This window comes from Fusarium pseudograminearum, chromosome 2, assembly GCF_000303195.2.
Source record: "Fusarium pseudograminearum CS3096 chromosome 2, whole genome shotgun sequence".
In the NCBI taxonomy this organism is placed as follows: Eukaryota; Fungi; Ascomycota; class Sordariomycetes; order Hypocreales; family Nectriaceae; genus Fusarium; species Fusarium pseudograminearum.
Window position 1 is genome coordinate 6,552,136 of NC_031952.1, and position 24,617 is coordinate 6,576,752.

Here is a 24,617-nt window from a genome sequence, read left to right on the forward strand (position 1 = left end):
ATACAGCCCTGGCATGGACATGGGTGCGATGGTTGGGTTCAAGACAAACCACAACATCAAAGAACAAGGGTGTTGAGGTAAACCAAATTAGCCCAAAGTTATGCTTACTGGGAAAGTGTGTATCCATAAGACCATGTTGCTTGTGATAGACTCTATTCTGGACCCAAGAGGATTTCAACTGTCACCTTGCAAAAGAAAAAGGAGATTACCAAAAACGGGTTAGTCAAGTTCTAATTTTATGCTCAGAACTGCTTCTTTGGGGAATGGGAGGGTTGAGTGACAGTTGATTTTCTCCGTGATTCGACGGCTGAGAAAGCCCCATCCACGTTGTATATCGGAAAACGACGACCCGGCTGAACTTGCGGTGGTAGCCTGTTGCACAAGATGAGTGCAACCTCTTGCAAAAGCAAAAGTGACAGTTGTGACGCACAAGGCTTCGCGCCAGCAGATACTTTCTGGCTGCAGCTGAAGCGCGTAGAGCGTGGAGCATCACACTCTGATTTTGGAATACGAGGTTTCTCTAATGCAACCTTTGAGGGGTATGAATTTTTGTATGGATACTGTGGTAGATGCCGTTGGAATTTCAACCAAGTTCCAACTATGTCTTGGATGGTGATGCTAGCTTCCCGTTGGACACCGTTCGAAGAACCGTTATTAGCTCTAATAGCGGAGGCTCAAAATGGGTACAAACTCGCTTTTCCCCTCCTCGTCTTGGTCCAGAAATCAAGTAAAGCTATTTAGACGAGCTCGTAAGGCTGGCTAATGCAGGCCGATAATCTCTGGTCTGACCACTTTTCTTAGACCCATCATGGGCAGGTAAAGGAGAAGATCGAGTGAGACAAGCATAATCCCTGTTCTTAATTCATCGGAGCTGTCCATGCTCTTGGCTTCCCTTCCCGTACCTTGCTAAAAATGCCTACAGCTGATCACAACCCCTGGAAGCGTGAAGAAATGAATTGCCGGCTATTTCTATTGTCAGGCACCGTGATTACCGTAACCGCACGGAGGTACATAGATGGATCCCAAATCACATTTGATTGTTGCCAAGGGTAAATGGAAATAGATGATATTTGCAAATACGAGGATGGAGAAATTGATAATTAGCCATTCATTCATAGAGGTGTCATACGAGAAACAAAGTGATTGGTAGCGAAAGCAGCCACGCGAAAGGTACGCCCCTTGGGTGTGAAACACTGTACCCTCGATATGTAAATATAGCACAGCCCCCGTGTCGCTGAGGAAAGCTGCAGGAGCATTGACATTTGTTGGATGCAGCCACAAAGACCAGGGTGAATGGAGCTTGTCTCACTGTACGGGACGGTGCAGTAGCCAGTAGGACCAAGCCAAAGGTGCACTACCAGAGATACGTATATAGTCCTGCACCTGTAGTTATGCAGCCACATCAACGTGTTGCACCAAAGAGGGGGGATATCAACCGACCGACCGACGGTCCCGGAGCCCCGAGACCCGATGCATACCGAGCTGGGCAAAAGAAATATGCAATGTCATGTCATGTAACGCAGTTTGCTTTGTTGCTTTGCTTTTCTCCTGCAGATATCGGACAGCTCAGCGATCAGGTTGCCCACCTGCTGTGAGGAATGATCTCAACCTTGTAGAGCTGTACGGTAACGAGATGAGATAATATGAGTAGAGAGTTGCCCAACGAGACAAAAACGAGAGATCCGTCGTGTCGTTTCGATAGTGGCCGCCAGTGCAGAGTCAATGTCTCAGACGACAGGGGACCCCTGCATCTAAATAAAAGCCAAGCAAACAGAAAGGGGGGTCGCCAAGTAAGCTCGATCGCGGGGAAAAGAAAAAAAAGACAAGTCTGACACGGCACAAGCAAGCTTGTCTAGTCTCGACATGTCCTGACTTGTCCTGTCTTGTCTTGGGTCTGTTTTTAGTGACTTGAGGACCTGAAAAGATGCCAATATCTTGTTAACTATGATCTCAGCGTTTAATCAATTAATATTTCTGATTGGTTCTTTAAAAAACGGAACCTATACTCGCCCGCTCTGCTGCATGCTTTGGATCAAGGTCTAAAACATTCCCGGCTAGAACCGTTTAGTTTTTTTTTTAGATTTGGAGCTTTTGCTGTCCAGCTCTGGTATTTTTAACTTTTGGTAGTCTCTGTTCTCTCCTTTCCAAACGGTAGGTGCATCTGCATGACGGTGATACTTCTTTTTTCCCTCTCGCAACAACTGCCTGAGATGGGGCATGTTGAGAGAATCAGAGTCAGAGTCAGAACCCACACACACACGCTGCCAAGAATCATTTGATAATATCGTTTCATAATAGTGACGTCCCTGCACCGTCTGTCAGCTTTCCTATTTGCGGGGAAGATGCCAGGGCTCGTGTTGCATTTTCCATCGCAGTCTAGCTGGGGACTTGGCAATCTCACCCGCAGCTTAGCATCAGGAGAGACCAGCTCATCGACCGTAGCCGAGAGTGATCATCATGGCCAGACCAGACTAGACCAGGGCAGAGCAGGGGGATTAAAGTTGGGCCGTTTATTTGCGGGGGTTGATCTGACTTGACCTGGTCTGGTATGACCTGATCATCATTCATCCCCATCCCCATCCCCAGCATCCGGGACAAACAAGACCAACACAGCCCGCTGGATGAGCTTGGCTTGATGATCCAGGGAATAATAACCTCTCATTCGTCAGCAAAGATCAGAGAACAGACCAGAAAACCCCATCACGCCCGGCTTGGCGATCGTACAATTGTCTAGCTAGTCCCATACATTCATCATTCATTTTCAGCTCGTTTCCCTTTTCATTCCCTTGTCATTGTCCTCATCCTTGTAATTGAACTTGTAATAATTATGTTTTCTGTTATTATTTGTAACTTTAATTAACGCCGTGCAGTCAATAGTCAAATCGCCACAACTGCAGCATCCTTGGCGATAATTGTCAGCCCATGGCCACCGCCGAAAAGTAACGGTATAATGCATGTTGGTTAAATCAAGTCAGAAAGAAAAACTCACGATCCTTGCTTGTCTAATGCAGACGAGAATTCGAATGCAGTGCTCATCCTTTACTCATCTGAGAGTAAAACTGAACCCTTTCTCAATACAGCCACCACCCCGACGTTGCTTCTTCCCAGAAGTCCCATCGTAGGTATCCCAGTCGGACCATCATTGACTGTCATCATGCATGGCTTGAACTTCGTGTTACTCTTTCCCCACCGAAAGACGCCAGCCCATCGTCGAATATTAATCTCATAGGTCAATACCCTATATCACTTTCTGTTAAGCTTGAATAGAAAGCTGCCTTACTGTACCAACAGTCTCTCAAAATTGCCTGAATTCATGCTCGGCCCACGTGTAGTAAGCTTCTTACAGAGCTGTCCAATAGCTCTACCCTGCGTGTAAGACGGTCTGAGAAATAAGTACAACCTTCAGGTACTGGCTTAAACCAGCCATTCACAGAGAGAGCCACTCGGGGCTACCTATATCCATGCCGTCATATCATTCTCGCCCGACATCCGATTCCCATGCAGGACCAGCACAAAGTAAGCAGACGATTCTTTTAGTAGTAACAATTTTCGACAGGATTTACTTACAGAACAAAAAGTCACTGCATGCTGACCTGACCCAAAGTCTTACAAGCATGACAAGGTGGAAAAAAGAAATGAAAAAAAGAAACGCCACCAAGCCGCGGGCACACCGGATGTGATCGTGAAAACTAGAGACTGCCTTGTGTCACATCGGGTCCTGCAAGCCTCTTCAATACTTTATTCCAGCGGCCATGTTGAAGCTGCATGTGCTGGTCGACCAAGCTAGTTGGGCCTCATCATCCATTGTTGAAGGCTGGGGATTTCTGGGTATCAAGCTATGCCCCCTCAGATTCCATTGCCAGCTCACAGTAATTCAGATCGAAAGCGTATCGGGAACGAAAGCTACAGGAATAGAGTTTGAGGGATACGAGCCTGGGGCTACCCGGTATCTTGGTATTGTGTTGCAAAGCAGGTAAATCCATCGTAAAGATGATTGTGTACCAAGGGTCTCGAACATCGTCTCGTATAGGTAGTTGCCGAATTCACGAAACGTTGGTGACATTTGAGTCTACAGTTGTGTTTATTCGCAGTGGCTATTGGAATCGACTGCTGGAAATATTGAAGAATGAGTGTGAAATGTGCCTTGCATGTTGGCTGCATCATGAATGACATCTGCTACCACCCTCCACCAAAGACAAAGACCAATTCTGCCATCACAGCCTTCAAACCCCTTCTTTCGACGTCTATTTGTGAAGCCAAAATCAGCCATAAGCATCTGCGTCGTTAATTGAGATGTCAAAGAAGTGGCACGTTCCTAGCTGTCAATGTTAGTGCAATTCAATTCCGCCTCACTCCCAGTTTTCCGCGACGGCGCCAAAGTATCCAGCCACTGTGGAAATTGCCGCTTACTTTGTTCTTTGTTTCTACCAAACTGCCGTTTTTGCAAGGAGAAGAGGGAGGGATCCAGACAAACGGCAGTTACCGCATTCCAGCCCTTCCGACATCCAGGTTACCGGTTTGACTGGAATGCGGGAGTACACACATGGCTTGGTGATAGATAGCCTTTCCTGTTGATCATCATGAATGTCAAGGCTGCAAGAACGTTAGAACCCGTGATCTACTTGCGGTAACCTTGTGGCACAAATATCGTACTGCCGATGAACAAAGTCAGTATTAGACTTTGCAGATAGTAAAGAGACACCAGATATTGCTGAGTAAGTTGTGTTTTCAACTGCCGTTCATAACCAATCGTCACCGAAAGTTCCGCATCAAAGGACGGTACGTTATGGCTTCAAGCGTTAACTATCTATCAACCAGTCTCTCTGCTGTACTTTGTGCGATCCGGTCAATCCGTGGAAGCTGTTTATTTATTCATTGGACTCTAGATCAAACTCTAGAGACAGAAAGGATATTCCCGTTATAATACCCTATACTTGGCGGGCAAGTGTCTAAACAAAACCCTAAGGTTGGAGTTCCTTGATAACCCTAGAAGTAGATCTAGGACTGTAGCTACTTCAAGTCGCAATGTGTTTATATAGCAAGTGAATGTAGTCTAGACTGTAGTTTAGAGAGTAATCCCACGCCCCATGTCGACAGCATTCTGAATCTTTGATCACTGGTTTGGAGTGATACTTTCCACAAGTCCAAAGGGCTTTCCGATATGTAGTACTCGTGGCTTAAACTGCCTACCTACATCGGGGTCTTCAAAGGTGAGGAGGTGATGCAGTGTCTAGCTGGACAGCGGGTGTATAGTAAACCGGTTACTGCACTGTTCTTGTACCGGCTGCCTCTTGACGCATGTATGGCTTGCAGCATTTTGCAGCGCTCTTTTGCTTTTCAATCATTCTGGCTAATATGTCTCTATGCTTGTAATTATGCTACAATCCAATCATCTCTATGCTACTCAGGAGCATGTCATTTCACAGTGGTTCGGCCGTGCTTTATTCTACTTGAGTAAACTGTCATTCCTAGCTGAAATAGGTAGTTTAGCCTATACTATCTGGCTGATGCCGGTATGAAATCCAATGATACTGTCTGGCTTTATCCCATCATGGACTCTTATCTATACAATCAATATGTCGTGGAACCCGACTATCACAACCTGCATCCCCATTTAGACTGTTATCTATTGAATAAGTCCAATTGGCCATATAATATTGCGACATAAACCACAATATGACGCCATCACCAACACTCTTGTAGATGCATCAGACGCGCGGCCATTGTAACTCCAAAGGAGTGTGCAGCCACCGGCGGGTGCACTAGCTACAGGATCTCGCATATGCATTGCGTGACGTGCCTGGAGATCTTAATACTAGCGACGCTATATCTACCAGCTAAAAGGTCTGTATAACATGTATCTAATAGTTCACGCAGAGCAGAGGGTGTGTTGAGTGCAGCTTTACTGCAATGTCACCTGGGCGTTCTGCTTCCACGATTCTGATATCCTTCTAGCTTACCTGCCTTGTTAGACTACTTTAATACAATAGGGGTCCAATGTCGGTCATCAATTACGCATTCCCACGCATACGGGCCGCGGTCATCACCCATCGATGAGATAGCCCTATTCATGCGATTTTTGAAACCAATGCCCTCGGACCTGATGTTTGCAATGCGATATGATATGGCTTGGCTGAGTGATTAAAGACGGATGGGACGATCGAGGGAATCTCGAAATATTGTCAATACTAACGGTAGAGAAGTCAGACAGTGACATGATTGTTCGCATCACTGATGCCCCTGTACATGAAGTTGATGATACTGTGCTGCTTAGTCATCCAATCTCTCGATATCTTGCTGCATCTGCATGGTGTTGAGGAAAGAACTACATGTCAGCCTCATGTGGCGTTATCAGATCTCGCTGACTATAGGTTACTCGTTGGCCGAGGCTGCGTTGGAACTTGAAGTTGTAAACCCATCAGCTGGATTCGTGTTCCAACCCTCGTTTCCCTTGACTTTTCTAAACTCATCTCACAATGATGTAGGTACCTTAGGACTCGACCATTTTATAGGATTTAGTCTTTCAGTTCACCTAGATTTTACTAAAAGATTGCCGTAACAATCTCTAGGAGAGAAACCAACAGTTTCAAACCTACCTTTTATCCTAGAACTGTGATACTTGTGAGGTCGCAGAATACATGACTCAGCTAGGTCTATCACAACGTCTTAAATATATTGGAACTAATGTGCGCTTATAGAGATCGCATCTATTATCCGAAACTCTGTGCTGCAAGGGTCGAATAGATTGCGTGTGTATGAATCACGTATTCACCCATTTATCCACCGCACTCCCTATTGTGAAAAAGAGTCATTGAGTCGAACCTTGATCTATCGTGGGATCCGGATTGGTCCATCAAGATTTAACCCGTGACTTGCATCCCAGACAAAACCAAACAGGGAGAGTGCAGCAGTATCTCGTTCGGCATGTGATAGTGAGCCAAGCCAGCGCAACGGTCTTTCGACTCTGCGTCGGGTAGCGGGACAGGTGAGACGATTGGCGACCACGCCTCGATCCAATACGCGGTCGGATAATGTCATTATGCTTGAGCCACGTATCGGAATGCAAACTTTGAGCCGAATCACCTCCCAGAACATCTGCAGAGTAATGCAGTTGGACCAAACCACGCTGTCGACACGGTATGCAAATAAAGGTATACTTGCTGCGCACAACATGGATGGGCTCATGAGATGTTGTCGCGGCGCTACTTGCACTGTGACAATGAGGGGTCTCACGATCATCGTCAGACGTTACCCCGAATGTCTCGCCATGACGTTTGTCAGCATCATTTCTGCCGTGGAGGATGGAAGGGATGACGACGATGAGAGCTGAGCTGTGAGCTTATATGGAGTGGTCTTCCCGGCACTCCGAGCTGGTCAGCTTTCACGGCAAGCAACACCAAAATTACTATACTCAAGACAATACATTGAACATCAACAAGTATGCCCGAGAGACGACAATCTCACCCGAAGGCACCGACTGGCCTCAATGATGAGACTGCCGAAGAGGTGCATGATATAATTCATCGCGCCGAGGTGGAGGAACAAAAGGTTGGTCAGCAGTACTCGCTGCGTAGACAGTAACTAACTGAGAATAGATGCACGGCAAGGATGCGCTGACGCAGGAGGACATTGGTGTTGACGAGGGCAACCAACAACAAGACAAGTCGGCAATGGGCAAGGTCAAGGAAGCGTTGAACCTGGGAAAATAAGTCTCTCATCTTAATGGTAATTGCTTGGACGGGTGTGTGTTTGCTTGTACGGCGGCGTTGATACCAGATTGTCATAATAATTAATTGATATTGTCTTTTACCATTAACAGGTAATGTAAAGTGCATTGAAGCAGGCATTGAACGAAACGAAACATCAGGGTATCTAGACATTAACATCGACCTCGAATCATCCATCCCCAGGGTATCGCATCGCATTGCGCAAGAAGAATACAAAAGCCGTCTGACTATATGCCAAACACAAGACAAGCCGAGAACAAAACCACCAGTGCCAAAGCCTTGCCGCTGGGCTGCTTGACCCCCGACGCGCCGTCCTCGTCCGCAGGCTTTCCATCGGCGGCGCTGACCTTTTCTCCACTGGGGTATCGGATATTGTACACCGTCTGGCCCTTTAATACATCTGGGACACCCATTGTATGCGGACACTCGGCCTGGTTCGCGGCGGGGTAGTCCAGCTCGCACTTCTCGTCGTGGCCCAGCGTGCAGATAGAGTCGAGGATATTATACAGGACGTAATTGTCGGCGACCCAGGTGCTGTCTTTGCGATCGAGGCAGCTCGTGAGAAAGTTCATGCTGTTGGCGGCGCTGAGGGGTAACTTGCTACCCTTTGTATCGATCAAGTGCTTGCATTTGGAGGCATCGACGTTTTCAAAGGTCATTTCGATGGGACCGCCGGCTGTAGGCTTGTCGGTGGCGCTGTAGCCAGTGTAGAGGTAATTCCAGGCATCGTAGCTAACGTCGTGCGCGCCTTGGGATTGATCGATTCGGAGGAGGTAGACGGAGCGGTCTTGGTAGGTGAGGGAAATGCAGATATTGTCGCAATCGATGGAATTGGGCCAATAAGCGACGCGATTGGTGTCGATTTTGCAACCGAGAACGCCTATTGACGACGAGTAACTATCGTGGGGTGTGGCCCAGACTGTGCCGCTGGTCGCAGCATATTGGTTGTTGTTGTTGTTGGTGGTGCTGTTGCTGTTGCTGTCGCGCGCAATGGAGAGAGAGACGAACAAAGAATGGACGAGTAGCGATAACCTCGGCAGCATTTTGAACAAGAAGGAATGACTGACAACTGCTCGGCTTGGCTACAAAAAGCAATGAGTGACTGGGAGCATCTTGCGACACGCCACGCGACAATGGAATGAGAGAATGTGGAGGAGGGAAATTAATTAGTTTGGTGAGTTATATTAGGGGTTCGCTGAAGAATCGAGAGACTTGGACCAGATCGAGATTAGGCTCTGCAGAACTAAACTTGATTGGGGATGATGCTGCGAGAAACGACATGGGGGTCACTAACATGTTGATCGCGGTCTCTTTATCGGACAATACTCGCAGCATCTTGCACCATTGGGATTAAACAGTGGACTAACTACTCATCTAAGAAGCTAAACTACTCATCTAAGAAGCTAAATGACTCAATCTACACTATTCAATGTTCTTGCTATGTCTTGTGGTGGTTGTAGGCAATGTCAGGTTGTGCCTACAGGCACTCTGTATTACATCAATTAATTCCACAGCGCATCATTCATGCATCAAACATTACCCCAAAAGACAGGTTGACTAACCACAAGTGCCAGAGACAATAGACCCAATAGCTGGGCATGAGCATCAAAAGCCACCCACACAACCAACCAGTCTCATCAACTGACAGGTGTCGTATCTCGCACCATGATTCCCCATCCAAGCCACCTCCACAGTCCGTCCACACAGACCAAGACCAAGATCACCGTCAATCTTGGCAGGGCTGAGCGACGCCTAAACAAATAAACGAGCAATACGCGTCTTTTTAACTGGGCGACATGCGCAAATGATATCCACTGGTGCCTTCTTAGTCTCGGGACATGATCCCTTGTTCGACTTCAGCTTACGACAAGTATTTCCCCTCAACATGTGCTGGATCTTCACACCATTTTGATCGAATGGGTATATAAGGTAAGTCATCTTCTTCCATATCAACTCAAACCAAGTCGCTCCTCATCCAATCCATCATGACTCCCCTCCATTCTATCATTATCTCAACCCTTTTTCTTCTCCCTTCAGCCCTTGCTGATCACTCTTGTAAAGCCTACCCTGGCACATCAGATTGGCCCTCTCACAAAACATGGTCTCGTCTCAACAGCACTCTCAGCGGACATCTGCTTGCACCCACACCACCTGGATCAGTATGTCACAAGGACTGGCCTGCATATAACAAAGATACATGCTCCAATGTCGCAGCTTCTTGGAAACATTACGACTTCCACACTGAGAACCCAGTCTCAGTAATCTATGATCAGTACCCAAGCTGGACTTGTCTCCCTGATGCAGATTACCCATGCAGCGATGCTGGATATCCTGCATATGTGATCAATGCCACCACGGCTGAGCACGTCAAGATTGGCGTTGACTTTGGTAAATATGAACCACAACCATCGCCTACATAACTACTGTTAACAAACAACAGCTCGAAAACATAAAATCAGACTCATCGTCAAAAACACAGGCCACGACTACATGGGCCGCTCAGTCGCACCAGGCTCTTTATCACTCTGGACCCATCACTTAAAAGACCTGACCTACCACAAGGGACATTTCAAACTTTACAATTCAGAGACCACTATCTATGGTGACGCCGTCACTGCCGGTGCTGGTTCTCAGATGTACGACGTGTACACATACTTGGACAAGTATAAGCGCGTTGTTGTCGGCGGCGGTGGAAAGTCCGTCGGCCTTGGAGGATATGTTACCGGCGGAGGCCATTCACTCTTGTCGCCGAGGTTTGGTCTCGCTGTTGATCAGGTCCTGCAGATGACCATTGTTACGCCCGGTGGAAAGATTTTAACTATTAACGAAAACAACCATCAGGATCTTTTCTGGGCTATGAGAGGTGTAAGTGCCACTCTATATTCCAACCTGTATAATACTAACCATCCTATAGGGCGGTGGATCAACCTTTGGTGTTATCATCTCGATGACTCTCAAGGTCTACAAAACACCAAAAATCTCTGCATCCATTCTGACAGTCGGAACATCCTCCGAAGCACCTTTCAAGTACGATCTTCTCGCCTATGTTCTCTCCCAGTTTCCATCTCTTGCAGATGCAGGTCTGTCCGGATATGCATCTCTCAGCCCGCGTGTGGCCAACCCATCTCCCGGCCCAGAAGCACCAAAGGAAGTAGCAGGGATATCAGGTATCTTTGCCGCGCAAGACGTACAAGATCCCAATTATATCCACAAACTTCTTCAACCCCTCAATGAAACCCTGCAAAAGCGTTGGCCGGGCTTCGTCCAGTTCACTGCCACGTCTGAGACGTACTCTTCGTTCTTGAAGTGGTATGATGTTTACTTTGACCAAGGTACCGCAGGAGACACAAACTACATCGTCTCGAGACTTCTGACCAAGGATTCCCTTGAGAAAGATGAATCCAAGTTGAGCCACGCACTTGAACAAGGTTGTGTGCCATCTGGTGGGATGATCGCTCATCTAGTCTCGGGCAAGGGAGTGCACGATGCCAAACCCAGAGGAGGAAGTGTTTCAGTAAACCCTGGTTGGAGAGATACATATGTCCATGCTCGTAAGTCATATTCACTTCCATATTAAATTTCTACCATTAACGATGACTGATTCAGTTGCCGGGCATGCCTTTCAACCTTTCAACCGAACATCTGAGAAACAGGCTGTTCAGAGTTTGATCAAAACTTGGGAATCATTCCGAGAATTGTCTCCCAAAGCAGGAGCTTACATCAACGAGGTACGAGCCATTGTTGTCATTGGTCTTTCTTAAGCTAATCATTGGTAGGCACTTCCGTTTGAACCAGACTGGCAGCATACTTTCTGGGGCGACAACTACGAACGACTTTTATCTATCAAGAAGGCTGTTGATCCAGATGATGTGTTGTGGTGTTTCCCCTGTGTCGGAAGTGAGAAGTGGAAGCAGAAGCGCGATGGTCGTCTTTGCAAAGTGGCTTGATGATAGTTGGTCAGGTCTTGGTTTCACAATATGAACTATGTAATGCTCTAGGTTGAGTTGAGTTGTTTAAGGAAATCTTATAACAAATAATGTCCGTATCATTGATGGCTCAGTTTTCATCTACAACCTCAAGCCTTTGCCTCGCAAACCGTGATCCACGGTGAAATAACACCTATACACATTAGCAACATCCAAATCAATATTCAAGTTCAACTTACTGCTCAAGAAGATCCTTCCAGTCTTTGCATCATGCAAAGCGGTTGTAGCAGCCGGCAAGACCTCTCCATCCTTGTCCTCAAGAACCTTATCAACCTTCCATTCCCCGTCGACCTTTCTAACCCTCAAAACAGCAGAAGGCGGGTGCGCATTGTACGGGTCTTGGTTAGCCTTATAGATCTCAATGCCTACGGGGAAAGCAGCTATCCAGAGATCGCCATTCTCGTCGATGGAAACGTTGTCCAGCCCGTAGTTAAGCTTGATCTCGTCCACCTTCTTAAGGTCCTTGTTAGGCAGGATGTTGTAGATTGTGAGCGTGCCCCTTATCGAATCTGGTACGTAGAGGGTGTTTCCATTGATGGCGAGGCCGTTGGGGAATTTGAGGCTGCTGGATACTTCTTTGCAAGGGGTGTTGGGCTTGCAGACGTTGATGTTGGCAAAGCCAAGAATTGGGGATAGATGGTGACGCTGGATTATTAGTTACTCGTCTCATAACCACAGACATTCAATGACTTACCCAGCCCATCATGTGAGGACCATGGTCGTTGGCGACGTAAAATGTCTTGTCGTCCATAACAGCAACTCGATTCGGCGTAGTGATACCTGCATCGGCAAAAGTACGAACATGCTTCAGCTCATTTGGTCCAGTACCAGTAGTAAAATGTTCAACCGTCGTGTTAGCCCCATGAACAAACTGGTCCAGGTACTTTCCGCTCTCCGCATCAACCGAGGGTCTCATGTTAGTCACCAACAAGTCAATGCTGCCATCAGAGTTATCGATTCCTGTGAAACCAGCGATGTTAATGAGTCCATCACCAGAAGTACCGGTGAAACCTCCTCTCTTGAGAGTGCGAGGCTCAAAGCTGGCGCCAACGGGCTTGTCAATGTCCAGAGCCACGATAGAGTCTCGCTGAGAACGACCCGAGATGTTGAGCGCACCAACACTAAATCTATGTCAATATTTGCAATCACGACCTTTCGTTTCTGATCACTTACTTAGGAAACCATGCATCTCGTGCGATTGGATCCGAGCACACAAGGAACAATTGCCTTGTAGACTGAGACAACCACATATCCTCACATGCTTCCATGCGCGGATCGACAATCTTGCGGCACGTATAAGGGAAGTCACTAATTGGTTGCATAACCTTTCCAATGCCGAGACCAAGCCATACTGCCTCTTTTAGATAAACCTGAAAGAGAACTGCAAGAATAACAACGACCGAGAGGCCAATTTTGACAAGTATGTTGACCATTTTGGACTGTCTTGTCATGTTGAGAAAGAAAGGAAGAAACCGGACAATATGTATAAATAAGCCGACCAGAAGTGGCTATACTTGATGTGGTTAGAGCTTACTCGGCGGTGTATCGCGCTCGTAGCCAAGGGTCAAAGGATTCGATCCTGGCTATCAGTGTATGATTGAGAATGGAGATGTAGATCAAAATTATCGTACTCGTAATTAGTCGACGCCCTTCAGTCTGCGTTTTATATAATTTCGGTCTGTCCGAGCAGCTAGACAGATACACGAGAAACTTTCTATTGATAGATCAACGACAGCAATAGTCCAATTCGAGATCATCTAATTAATCGCAGTATTCATGCACCCGTCCGCTAGACGTTGGAACACTGTTAGGCGAAAGCTCTCGAAGCCATGAGCGTAGTGACTCAATGTCCCATATCTCTCCAGCATCAGCCAATTCACACAAGTTCTCAAAATGGCTTGCCCTCTCAATCTTGCAGGAATACTTTGAACCACAATCCGAAAGCGCCCTGATGCCATCCAAATCCATCTGGGCGTGAGTCGAAAATGGCTTCACAATATCTTCAAGAGTCTCTGGGACACAGACTATACCATCACCAAACCTCTGCTGTCTAAAAGAAGTGAAGTTCTCGCCTACTTCCTTCCTCAGCTTCGACATGAATTGATCTTTGACATCACTAAGGGTGGCTCTGAACACTTCCTTGTTGTTTCGATGGAAGTCTAGACCATCCGCCTGACTCAAAAGAATCCGCAAAGGACGTTTGTCATCGCGATTGAGGAGTGATTTGACGGCTATTCGTAAGGCACTCTCAGTTGCCTCGGATCGTGTTCGCTCCATAGGAATAACAATAATGACAATGGCAAACAACTCTTGAAAAACGTCGGCCATATACTTAATCTGTGGTATCTGGTCATCAAAGCCAGGGCTGTCAAGGAATATCGCGCCCAGCTCGCTGGAATTGTAGGATTGGATTCCCAAGGTTCTACACAAACTGCTGGATCCTGGTTTGAAGTGATTCTTGGACGCTCCCGTGAGAACTGTTAGCATCTGACTCTTGCCAGCCTCCGTAGAGCCTTGCACCCCGATGCAGATCTTGTCCAAGAGCTGAATCCGAAGCTGGGCCACCTCAGTAACTGTAAAGAGCCATTTCGCCCAAAAGTAATCAGGTATAATAGACCACTGATTGTCCTTGGCGCCAGGGTAATTTTCGAGACCCTTCTCGAGCTCGACTCTCCATTTTTCCAAAGTCTCTGGCGTGCGTGGGGACTGTGCATCTTCCTTCAGATGGTTCAGCAGTGTCTTCTCAACCATTTCACCTGGTTTGGCTGGGGGAAGCCCAAGAGCTTTGAGAGTGGCAGCCAGCACTCCTGGGAATGACAAGTCGAGATACTCGCTGTGCAGATGGAGGAAGTGGTTGAAAATACGATAGCTGTAGTACATGGCGCCCAGACCCCCGGCCATAGCCAAGCTAGAGACCGACAAGGCGCTCAATCCAACAGTCTCCAACAAAGCTGGGGCAGACGTCCATGAGATATAGCTCGGCAGAATGCCTAACGCCGCCGAAGTCTTTTTACGCCCTTCAGTCGATCTGCAGTACCACTCGTATGGCGCATCAAGCTGGGTGATTATGATCAGATGGCACAGTTGAACAACTCCCATAACATTTTGAAACTGAGATGTTGCCTGTTCCGTGCGCTTGGAAGAGTCTGTCGACCGATGATAGAGATCGTGACTGAACGTCTTGAGTGCGTTGGCAAGGGTGGGCACATTCTCAAATTGCTGTGTCAACGTCGGCCGCTTTTCTTTCGTCCATGCCTTGAGTGAGGCTCTAGCTTGAGTGATCGTGGAGCCTTTTTGATTCTCGAACATGTTTGTGATGAGCTCCCTAAGCACACGCGGACAGTCGACAGGAACATCACGAAGAAGGCCCGTGTCGGATTCGCCTATCTCCCATTGCCCAGGTACAGAAACCATGTAGTCTTGATCAGTTTCGAAGTCTCTGGGCCAGAGAGCCTTGAGAATTGCAAAGGCATGTCCCATCTGTTTGATGAAAAGATGCGGGCTGGCATCGCTGACCAGGCTGTCAATACGATCAACCACGAGTCTGACCTTCTCATCCAACTCTGTAACAGCTTTGGGTGTATCGGCATTGATAGAGGCGTCTTGTGTCCTGATACTTTGCACTTTGGATGTCTGAGCCACCAGTGCACGCACCATCGCAAGTCGGATACTCTCCAGTATTTCTGGTTGACTAGCTTTATCAAGACCCAGATGTTTCACACTACCAACTTTGACCAGTATCGATCGACCAAATATATCACGGAGCGTGACACCTTGTTGAAGAGCGACAGAGGCTTTCCCTACATGTTCGAAAACTTCGTTGTCCTCTATTATGTATTCCAACACTACCGAAGCCTGATATAGGTAATCAGTCACAAGTCCCAGATTTGCACAGCGTGGTACTTACTTGGCAGTTATCTTCAGGGTGTTGGATACAGCCGATGATATTGAGAGGAATCTCCTTTCCGTCTTTCATAAAGAATGCTTCTCTAAGAAGGTACTGGATGATAGCAGTGCTGACGTTGAATGACACAGTGAGTCGATCATTCTCGACCACACAGGAGCAGTCCGTCACAGTGGCAGGCATCGGGAGTATCATGGAAGGAAATCCGTGTGAGTTTGTCTCCAGATGGCTTTCTGAAAGAGTTTTATGTGGTATTCGAGCACCAATAGATCCCTTGACGCAATGGAAGTAATGTGACATCTTATGGTGCTCGTCCACTTCTCTTGCACCCGGAATTTGGGGCAAATCTTGGTCATTCTGTATCTGGAGACAATTCTGAATACCTGGCACCTCGGTGGCAATAGAGTACATGCAGCCGAAGTGGCAGAACTTGCCTTTCTTGTTCAGTAGAAAGTCAAGGCAATTTTCGAAAATGGGCCAAAACATTTTAATTGTGGGTGAGATGGTTTCCAGGGGTGTTCTTATGGCGTTCAAATTCTGTTTAAATCTCCTTGAAGCGTCATTGAGTGCAAACGGGACATAATCGTGGGGATTGACGATGTGGTGGAAGTTCCTGCTGAGGTGCATCTTCCAGGAAGTCGAGGTCCCTTGAGGCTCGGCAAAGTGACATGAGGGCGATCCGAATGTGATGACGGAGATACCGCATTGGCTCTCCTCCCATGCATTGGGAACAGATTGGTGGTCAAATACAGCGAGGTAAGACGAAGCCGTTGCTAAGGCACCCCTACAACCCAATTGTCAGCATCGTCCGTATCCGCCATCAAGACAAAGTCGGTTGTGTATTCTTACCCAAAGCTGTGGCCACACACAACCAATTTGTATTGTCGCGTGAGCCATTCAATAAGCGGCACAAACTCGCCGCTCCTGTCAATAAGGCCCTGATAAAAGCGGGATCCAACAGCATCAGCCGCCTGCGCGCGAACACTCAAGTTCAGCTTGGGATCATTCATGTCGCGAGTGCAACTAATGCCCAAGAAGACCGTCTGCAGGCGATCAGACCATGCGAGAATAGGAGGCGTGGACTTGATCTCTTTCTGCTTGCTGATTGGAGCAGTAGTGTAGACTGCAGAGATGATGCCGAGTTCCTTAATGAACTTGAACTCTTCTCTTTGCTGGAGGCACTCATCTATGTCCACGCCCTTTTCCTGCTCATCACAAAGACGGCTGACTGCGGCGGCAGCACAAAAAGTGAGCTCCTTATTGATCAGCTCATTGCCGCTGAGGCCGATATTCTGGTCATTGAAGTTGATGTAGTCGCTGAGCAAAGTCTCTGTTTGCGCCATCTGCGCCATCTGCGACATATTGGGGATGAGATGGTGAGATTGGCTTGACATGTGGGTACATAAAGATCGTCAAGATGAATGAGGCGGGTATCTCTGAGATAAATAAATAGATAGACAAGATGACAAACGAGGCTCCGAGATAGGTGCGGTCCTGCATGGCGTTTCCAGCTCGTAAGCGCCAAATGGATCGCCAAATGTCTTCCCATAGGTCATGTGGCAGGTTGAAAAGCCGCAGCGTGTGTGATCAACCGCATGAAACTATCAGTTTTGGAGGATCATCGTCTTGCTACAGTCTGAAACAAATAAAGCTTTGCCTAAAAAGCATGAAGTCGCATGAAGCACAGTCGACTACTGAGGTTAGTACGCGAAAGTAAATGGTACAAGCGAGGTAACTAGGAGCGCCTGCTTCTCCTCATCCCGCCCGCCAACGGACACGCGCCCATAGAGGCCTCGACCATTAGTGACGCAGCGACATACAGAAGGCCTAATTAGTATTTCACTTGTAAATACAGCAATCACATCCCAATAACTGATACAGCTTAAATGAATAAACAAATAAAATAAATTTAACCATATCTACAGTTCAAAAAACTATGTATACGTTCTAGATAAAACGAAGAGGCTCTTTCCCAAGGCCCAATTAAAAAGAAGTATTGTATAACCACTCATCATGCCTTTATAGGGCTGCGACGAAAGCACCAACAACAACAGCTGCAACAACAGGCACGTTCCAGCCTGATGCACCGTTGATCACCACAGGGGGAGTACCTGCGGGCTCAGAAGGTCCGCCAGCTTGTGGTGTGCCCGTGGGCTTGACAACTGTCGCAACGCTTGAGGGGATCTGGGGGAAAACGTTTGTGGGGCGGTAGGTTTGGAGCTCCTCGAGAGGGTTGGGCTTGGGGGCGTCACCGCTAGGCTTGTCGGAATCACCAGTAGGCTTGTCGGAGCCACCAGTAGGCTTGGGAGAATCTCCAGTAGGTCTGGGGTAATCTTGGCCAGGGTGAGCCTGGGTAGGCTGGTCATAACCACCAGTCTGCTTGCCAGGGGCAGTGTAGCCGCCGGTAGCAGTCTCCTTGTCGTCATCGTCGTTGTGGTGTCCGTGGCCCTTGAGAGGACCACAAGTAGCGCAGTAGCCAGGAACGGGAGTAGGCTTGGGAGCCTTGACGACGGGGGTGATGGTGACGGTGCGGTATCCCTTAGTGGTAGCCTCCTTGCAGCCAAAGTTGCCAGCGCCACACTGGATAGCCTCGGGGATGGTGAAGATACCAGTGGGTTCTTCGGGCGAAGCGATCTGCGTGTTGTGCACGATCTCGGTGATGACGCTGGTGTGGCAAGCTCCCTCTCCGGGGCAAGATGTGACGGTGTGCATGTTTGTGGCAGTGACATAGGAAGTGAGGTGAGCGGCACCGGTGGGATGGGGAGCACCCTCGCCTTCGACTGTGGTAGGGTGAGGGGCAGAACCGTCAGAGCCTGGGCAGTAGGTTGTGAGAGAGGTGATGGTCTCTGTGGTGACATGACCGACAGGGCAGTTTGTGACGCTGGGAGGGCAGGCAGTAACGGTGTAGACCTTGCTGGTGACAACGGTAGAGGTGATGGTGGCGGAAGCAGAAGAGTCAGTGTAGCTGGGAAGCTCGTAAGACTCGCCTGAACCGCCAGTAGCCTTCTTGGTGGTAGAAGTGCCCTTTCCGGTGACGGAGACCGTACCGTTGGAGTAACGAGTAGTAGGGAAGTATCCAGTGGTGGTGTCAGTCTCAGCAGAAGTGACGTCCTCAGTAGTAGCAGTGACAGCCTCACTCTCAGTGGCAGAAGCAGTCTCGGTCTCGGTCTCAGTCCCGGTAGCAGAAGCCGTCTCAGAAGCAGAAGTGGTGGTCTCGGAGTCAGAACCACACTGGCCAACCAGGTCAGGCACAGCATCAGGGCCAGTACCGATGGCGACGAGGTTGGTGCCACAGTCTTCGTTGTTGGCGATCCAGACATTGCGGTTGTCCCAATCATAGACGACGTAAGCAGCGCGGAGGAAAGTGTCACCAAGAACGGGGAATTCATCATCCTGGAAGACACCGAGAACACAGCGCTCATCGTTATGCCAGATAAAGTCGGCGTAGGGGACCTTGATGGTCTTGTCGCCAAACTTGAAGTCAACGCTGCCCTTGATGTCGGCGACGGAACAATCGACATCAACATAGGCGCCACCGTTGGACTTTGCAGTAGGGAAAGCAGCGACGATCTTGTTGAAGATGGATCCGGGCAGGGCGCTGACGGTGTAACCGCTGTCAAGGAGGACAGGCTGGGGGGTTGATCCAGAGAAGGCAGAGTCAACGGTGCCGTCCTCCTGAACGAGGCTAATGCCATCGAGGTTGACCCAGTATCGGGTGAGGCCATCGGGGGAGGATGCGGCGGGGATGATGGGGAGCTTTTGGAGACGGCCAGTATACTTGGCGGTATCAATACCACCAAAGATAACGGCACCTCGGTCGCTGTTAAGTGTGCGAATGTCGAGCGACAGAGCACGGCTCTTGATGAGACCCTGCTTGACCATGCTGTCAATGACCAGAGGGTAAGGCGCATCCCAGCCGTTCAGATCAGGGCCAGCACCCATGATACCAACACCAGTGAAGGAGCTGTCGTATGCGACACCAAAAACTTGGTTGCGAATAGCGGCGGCTAATGTTATGTTAGTAACAATTCTACATCAATTGGGGGATTGGTAGATACTCACATCCAACAACGACATTATCGTAGCCATAGTTCCAGTAGGCATAACCAGTACCGTAGACAACACCACCAGTAGTATTCAAGTCGACAAAGGTGCTGCTCTCGCCGAAATGACCAAACTGTTTGCAAAAGGCAGGCTGTTGTGCCTTTTCGCATACAGGGTTGACCCAAAGTTCGGCGGAGCCTGTGTCCAGGTTGACGGTGACCTTTTGACCAGGGGTTCCCAGGGTAACATCGATGCTGTAGAAGAAGCCATTCTGCTGGCTTTCTAGGGCGACTTCGTTTTGTCGCTTGGTGACGCCCTTGACGACGGGTGCGCCGGTGCTAACTTTGAGAGGGAAGCGGATGAGGCCATCTGGGCTACTGTCGTCGGTGCCAACGGGGACGTTGGGGGCGTTGAAGGCGGTTGCGAGTGCGGGGGCCGCAACGGCGAGGAAAAGAGTGGACAACATCTCTTAGCAAATGCAATTGAGACGTTCTAGAGTGATCATAGGAATTGAAATGTAGATAGATAGATAGATAAATAAACGAGAGAAAAAAGAATAGACCAAGAAAACCAGGAAATAAGACGTATTTTGTTAACCCGGCGTAGTGAGTGACCGGGATCAAATGAAACAAATGGCAATACCCTCAAAAAAGAGCTTCCATTAAAAAGCGAGGGAGAGTAAAAAGAAGGGTTGGGATGAGGGAAAAGGGAATGGCGGGACTATTAGCAGCCAGTGGTTTCTATATAAAACACTGACACTGCAGCGTGCATGCATGAGCAGGGGGTGTCGCACAGCCTACCTAGGAAGAGTCCACCTTGGTGACACCGGTCGCCTTCGCTAAAGCAATCTGTGATTTCTCCTTCTCACTTGTTCCTGAAGCTAGACTCGAAATAGACGATACAGAGTCTGAGCGGCGCGGGTCTTGTCGGTGTCAATGGCAATGGTTCACAGCGAAAGGAAATAAATGTCAAGAGAAGGACGGACATGTCTCAAACATGGACAATTCATAAACAATGCCATGTTTTACTCGAGATAAACTTGTACATACCCCTTTCAACAGACTCTGCTGTGCTATACGGGAGACGCCGGTGAATACGAGGCTCCCTCATGCATGACAGGTTGTCACTTTTGTTAGCTCTCAACCCTCATTACCTAGGGGTCAGATGTCAGCAATTAATTGAATTTAACCCGTTCAGCTTACGTAGATCGCACCCAACTTGCTTTGTTTTAGCGCTCATCCCACTCTCCACCCGCTCAGTTTGAGGGAAAACGTCAATCTGCGACACGAGAGCACAAGCACGAGCATGTAGCAGGTTGATGGAAAATATGGGGTCTGTACAGCTATTCCCAGAGATCTGATCTGATCTTCAAAGCTGAGAATGACTGAAGGATGTCCAACAAGGGTAGACCCAAGCAATAATTTACACATCTACAGATACGTACTAACTCATACTACATCTGCAGTGCAAGGGTGATCAACCTCCTTTGATTCAATTAATTGATCAACCTCCTTCACTGCACCCGAGACATTGATTATCTCCTCGGCTCCCGGTTTCTTTTTTTATTCTTGATCGAATTAAATGAGATTAGGTGAGGCGAGCGAGCTGTTTGTTCTGTTTAATCTCGGTCCATCACTGATGCTGCTGCAATTAACCGCTTGGCCCATCCATGTGCTAAGCGTCTGAAACATCAACATGGCGCGCTGCCCAACATGTCGTCCTTTGCCTACCAACCTACATTAGTAGTACACAGTGTTGTCGCCAACAGCACTCTTGCAGTGCGACCAACTGCATCTAGAGACTCGTCATCTGCAGTTACACATCGAATCTATACCAATTAATTCCCGTCACAACACGGCTTGCAGATGTGTCCAATTGACAGGTTCAGCTTGTCGCCAAAGTTTAACGGTCGGTGGCGGGTGCATTAGTTTTGGTGATACAGCCATGTTGGAGATTGAATAAAGTCGGGCCAACCACCTCGATGCCTCTCATTGTATTACAGTTACACTCCAAGACGAACTGTTCATCTGAGCTACGATCTTGGGGCGTAAAGGTTGTCTGGGATTGATCTGGTCATTCGTGCGATCGAGCCATGACGCAGTTGTAGATGTGGTGATTGAGTCAGTACTGGAAAACCACCGGCATCACCCGTCAGTCAGTCAGTCAGTCAGTGTCGAGTCAGTCAGGTAAATCTTTTTTCTTAGTATACACATGAATTAGCTTAAACTAGGTCTTCAAAGTAATCCGCTCTTAATTCCTGAGGAAAGTTACGTGGCCGCAGAACTCAGGCCCTCCTTCAGTCACCAACGCGTCAACTCCTACCCTAAACATCGGCGATGATATGTTTCTACCGTTGCTATAGCCAACAAGTTGCCAATTCTACGAATATAAAATGACAATCCATGTCTCATAGATTTAAGACTCAATGGCCGAGTCTAGGGTTAGCCGAGAACTGTCCTGGACGACGTCAACTCGTGAATGTCGTATGAGCGTTTGACTTTCTGGTGCTGCTCAATCACAGATTACTGCGGTTGTCGTTTGTGAATAATAGGAGCAAGTACCTAGTCTATGTCGTGGCTGTAGTAGAAGAAAGCTCTATCTAATACATAAATGCTCTTTCTCTCTCGAAGTATACTTGGTATTCGTGCTAGTAAAACCTTTCTCAAGCTTTCTTTATTTATTCCCAGCCCTCTCTCTTTGAGATTCAAGCGTTCCAAGATGGCGCTGAGGTTCAATATCCACCAGAGCTTCTTACAGTGGCCCCACTTTTGATGCTGGCCAGCTTTTCTGACCTGACGTAACAGACCACCTCAAATTGTAGTTTCTCAATTATTACAACACAACAAAATATCACAGGCCAACCTCCAATTATCCAAAATGGACGGCCTAGACGAGTTCGAAAAGACCCTGGCTGCTGAGAAAGCAGAGAGGGAACGCGCAGAACGACACGACGATGAAAAGCGCCATCGCAAACACAGACACCATCATCGACACGATTCAGAACGAGACGGAGAACACGATAAAGATAGACACCGACACCGACATCGCCGAAGACATGACGAAGAAGACGACGGCCACAGAAGTAAGCGATCGCGACACTCGCGTGACGACGACGATGATGGCCATCGGTCGCGACACAGACATGGCGATGACCGATATCGCAAAACGAGGGACGCCAAAGAAGACCTTCCCATCCCCGACGAAGAGCAACCTCAAAGCCAAGACACCGTTGATAGATCCAAGTCTAATCAGAGAGATGCTTGGATGACCGCCCCCTCGTCTATCGAAGTCGATTACATCCACCGTCCAGACAAGAACAAGTCGCCGCCTCCAAAGGAAGAGCCGAAGCGTGTCGTATCCAAGCGCGAGATCAACAATCACATCCAAGACATCAACGACGGCAAATCCCTCGACGAGCTCGACATTCCATCACAACCAACCGTCGACTACACCTTTGGCGACGCTGGTTCTTCCTGGCGCATGACGAAGCTCAAAGCCGTTTACACTGCAGCTGAGGAAAGTGGGAAACCAGTCGAAGAGGTTGCCATGGAACGCTTTGGTGACTTGCGCCACTTTGACGATGCCCGCGAAGAAAAAGAAGAGATGGAACGACGAAGAATCTACGGCAAAGACTACAAAGGCCACGACAAGCCCACCGGCGACCTATACCGCGAGAGAATCAAGAACCAGCACAAAGATTCACCACCTCCCGAGCCCGAACAGGGCACTATCGTCCCCGACGCCCATCCCCAAACAACGACCACCCCAGCAATGGATCAGACCTCTCTCAATCGTCTCCGCGCCCAGATGATGAAGGCCAAACTCCGCAAAGCCCCCAATGCCGCTCAGCTTGAGGAGGAATACAATAAAGCAGCAGCCATGTTCTCTACCGCCCAATCGAATCCTGAAGCTGTTGTCCTGGGCGTCATGGACAACCGTCAACTCGCCGGTAGGAGAAACGAAGCCAAGGTCATCACCAACAAACGCGGCCGCGAGCGAGGAAACGTCGAAGAGAATACAGAGATGACCATTGACGACATGGTCCGCGAAGAACGCCGTACAAAGGGCCAAGCAGGCGGCGAAGGCCTCCGTCTGGCAGAGCGTATCGCGAAAGATGGAAAATTCGATAACGATCTGGATTACATGGACGAGAACGCTGAGAAACTCGCAAAGCGCCTCCACAAATCCGACATCAACCTTAAAAATATGGCCGTCTCAGAGTTCCAGAAGATGTCTCGTGCGCTGGATAATTGTCCTCTATGCCACCACGAAGACAAGAACCAACCACCACTTGCACCCGTCATCGCTCTCGGCACGCGCGCGTTCCTCACAATCGCTACAGAGCCCGAGATTTCGTCTGGAGGTGCAGTAATTGCACCTCTTGCGCATCGATCGAACTTGTTAGAATGTGACGACGACGAGTGGGAAGAGATCCGCAATTTTATGAAGAGTTTGACGCGCATGTACCACGAGCAAGGTCGTGAAGTCGTCTTCTACGAAAACGCTGCGCAGCCGCATCGTCGCATGCACGCCGCCATGGTCGCTGTTCCTATTCCCTACGAAGAAGGCGCCATGGCTCCTGCATACTTCAAGGAAGCCTTCCTCTCGGCTGATGAGGAATGGAGTCAGCACCGCAAGATTATTGACACAGGTGCCAAAGCGCGTGACGGCATGGGACGCTCAGCGTTTCGACGCAGCATTGCCAAGGAGATGCCCTATTTCCACGTCTGGTTTACGCTTGACGGAGGTTTGGGACACGTCGTTGAAGATGCGGGGCGATGGCCCAAAGGTGATCTTTTTGCGCGAGAGGTCCTGGGTGGTATTGTTGACGCAGAGCCACATATTATCAAGAGACAAGGAAAGTGGACGAGAGGTGATCCGAGAGTAGAGGGATTTAAGAAGGGATGGAGGAAGTTTGACTGGACGAGGATGCTAGCTGAGGGATAGTCATGCACA

The 24,617-nt window shown here is 48.5% G+C and overlaps 7 protein-coding genes across 7 annotated transcripts, besides 3 other annotated features; 3 read left to right on the forward strand and 4 right to left on the reverse strand.

Moving 5' to 3' along the window:
- Positions 1-1,847: 1,847 nt before the first annotated feature.
- Positions 1,848-1,891: a microsatellite.
- Positions 1,892-7,440: 5,549 nt separating this feature from the next.
- Positions 7,441-7,709, forward strand: FPSE_05305 (uncharacterized protein; the record flags this gene model as incomplete). The annotated part of the gene is made up of 2 exons (XM_009258423.1): positions 7,441-7,548; positions 7,596-7,709. The coding sequence occupies 2 exons, from the start codon at positions 7,441-7,443 to the stop codon at positions 7,707-7,709; spliced, it is 222 nt and encodes a 73-aa protein (XP_009256698.1).
- A 245-nt stretch (positions 7,710-7,954) lies between these two features.
- Positions 7,955-8,770, reverse strand: FPSE_05304 (uncharacterized protein; the record flags this gene model as incomplete). The annotated part of the gene is made up of 1 exon (XM_009258422.1): positions 7,955-8,770. The coding sequence occupies one exon, from the start codon at positions 8,768-8,770 to the stop codon at positions 7,955-7,957; it is 816 nt and encodes a 271-aa protein (XP_009256697.1).
- Positions 8,672-8,709: a microsatellite.
- Positions 8,771-9,712: 942 nt separating the features above from the next.
- On the forward strand, positions 9,713-11,674 carry FPSE_05303 (uncharacterized protein; the record flags this gene model as incomplete). The annotated part of the gene is made up of 5 exons (XM_009258421.1): positions 9,713-10,115; positions 10,168-10,592; positions 10,642-11,278; positions 11,334-11,455; positions 11,504-11,674. The coding sequence occupies 5 exons, from the start codon at positions 9,713-9,715 to the stop codon at positions 11,672-11,674; spliced, it is 1,758 nt and encodes a 585-aa protein (XP_009256696.1).
- A 128-nt stretch (positions 11,675-11,802) lies between these two features.
- On the reverse strand, positions 11,803-13,146 carry FPSE_05302 (uncharacterized protein; the record flags this gene model as incomplete). Its single annotated transcript, XM_009258420.1, has 4 exons — positions 11,803-11,846; positions 11,893-12,358; positions 12,408-12,834; positions 12,887-13,146. The coding sequence occupies 4 exons, from the start codon at positions 13,144-13,146 to the stop codon at positions 11,803-11,805; spliced, it is 1,197 nt and encodes a 398-aa protein (XP_009256695.1).
- Positions 13,147-13,474: 328 nt separating this feature from the next.
- On the reverse strand, positions 13,475-16,978 carry FPSE_05301 (uncharacterized protein; the record flags this gene model as incomplete). The annotated part of the gene is made up of 3 exons (XM_009258419.1): positions 13,475-15,568; positions 15,621-16,401; positions 16,467-16,978. The coding sequence occupies 3 exons, from the start codon at positions 16,976-16,978 to the stop codon at positions 13,475-13,477; spliced, it is 3,387 nt and encodes a 1,128-aa protein (XP_009256694.1).
- Positions 16,979-17,636: 658 nt separating this feature from the next.
- Positions 17,637-20,127, reverse strand: FPSE_05300 (uncharacterized protein; the record flags this gene model as incomplete). The annotated part of the gene is made up of 2 exons (XM_009258418.1): positions 17,637-19,624; positions 19,680-20,127. The coding sequence occupies 2 exons, from the start codon at positions 20,125-20,127 to the stop codon at positions 17,637-17,639; spliced, it is 2,436 nt and encodes an 811-aa protein (XP_009256693.1).
- Positions 20,128-21,811: 1,684 nt separating this feature from the next.
- Positions 21,812-21,847: a microsatellite.
- A 691-nt stretch (positions 21,848-22,538) lies between these two features.
- Positions 22,539-24,608, forward strand: FPSE_05299 (uncharacterized protein; the record flags this gene model as incomplete). Its single annotated transcript, XM_009258417.1, has 1 exon — positions 22,539-24,608. One exon carries the CDS (start codon positions 22,539-22,541, stop codon positions 24,606-24,608), a length of 2,070 nt encoding a protein of 689 aa, XP_009256692.1.
- Between the last annotated feature and the right edge of the window lie 9 nt (positions 24,609-24,617).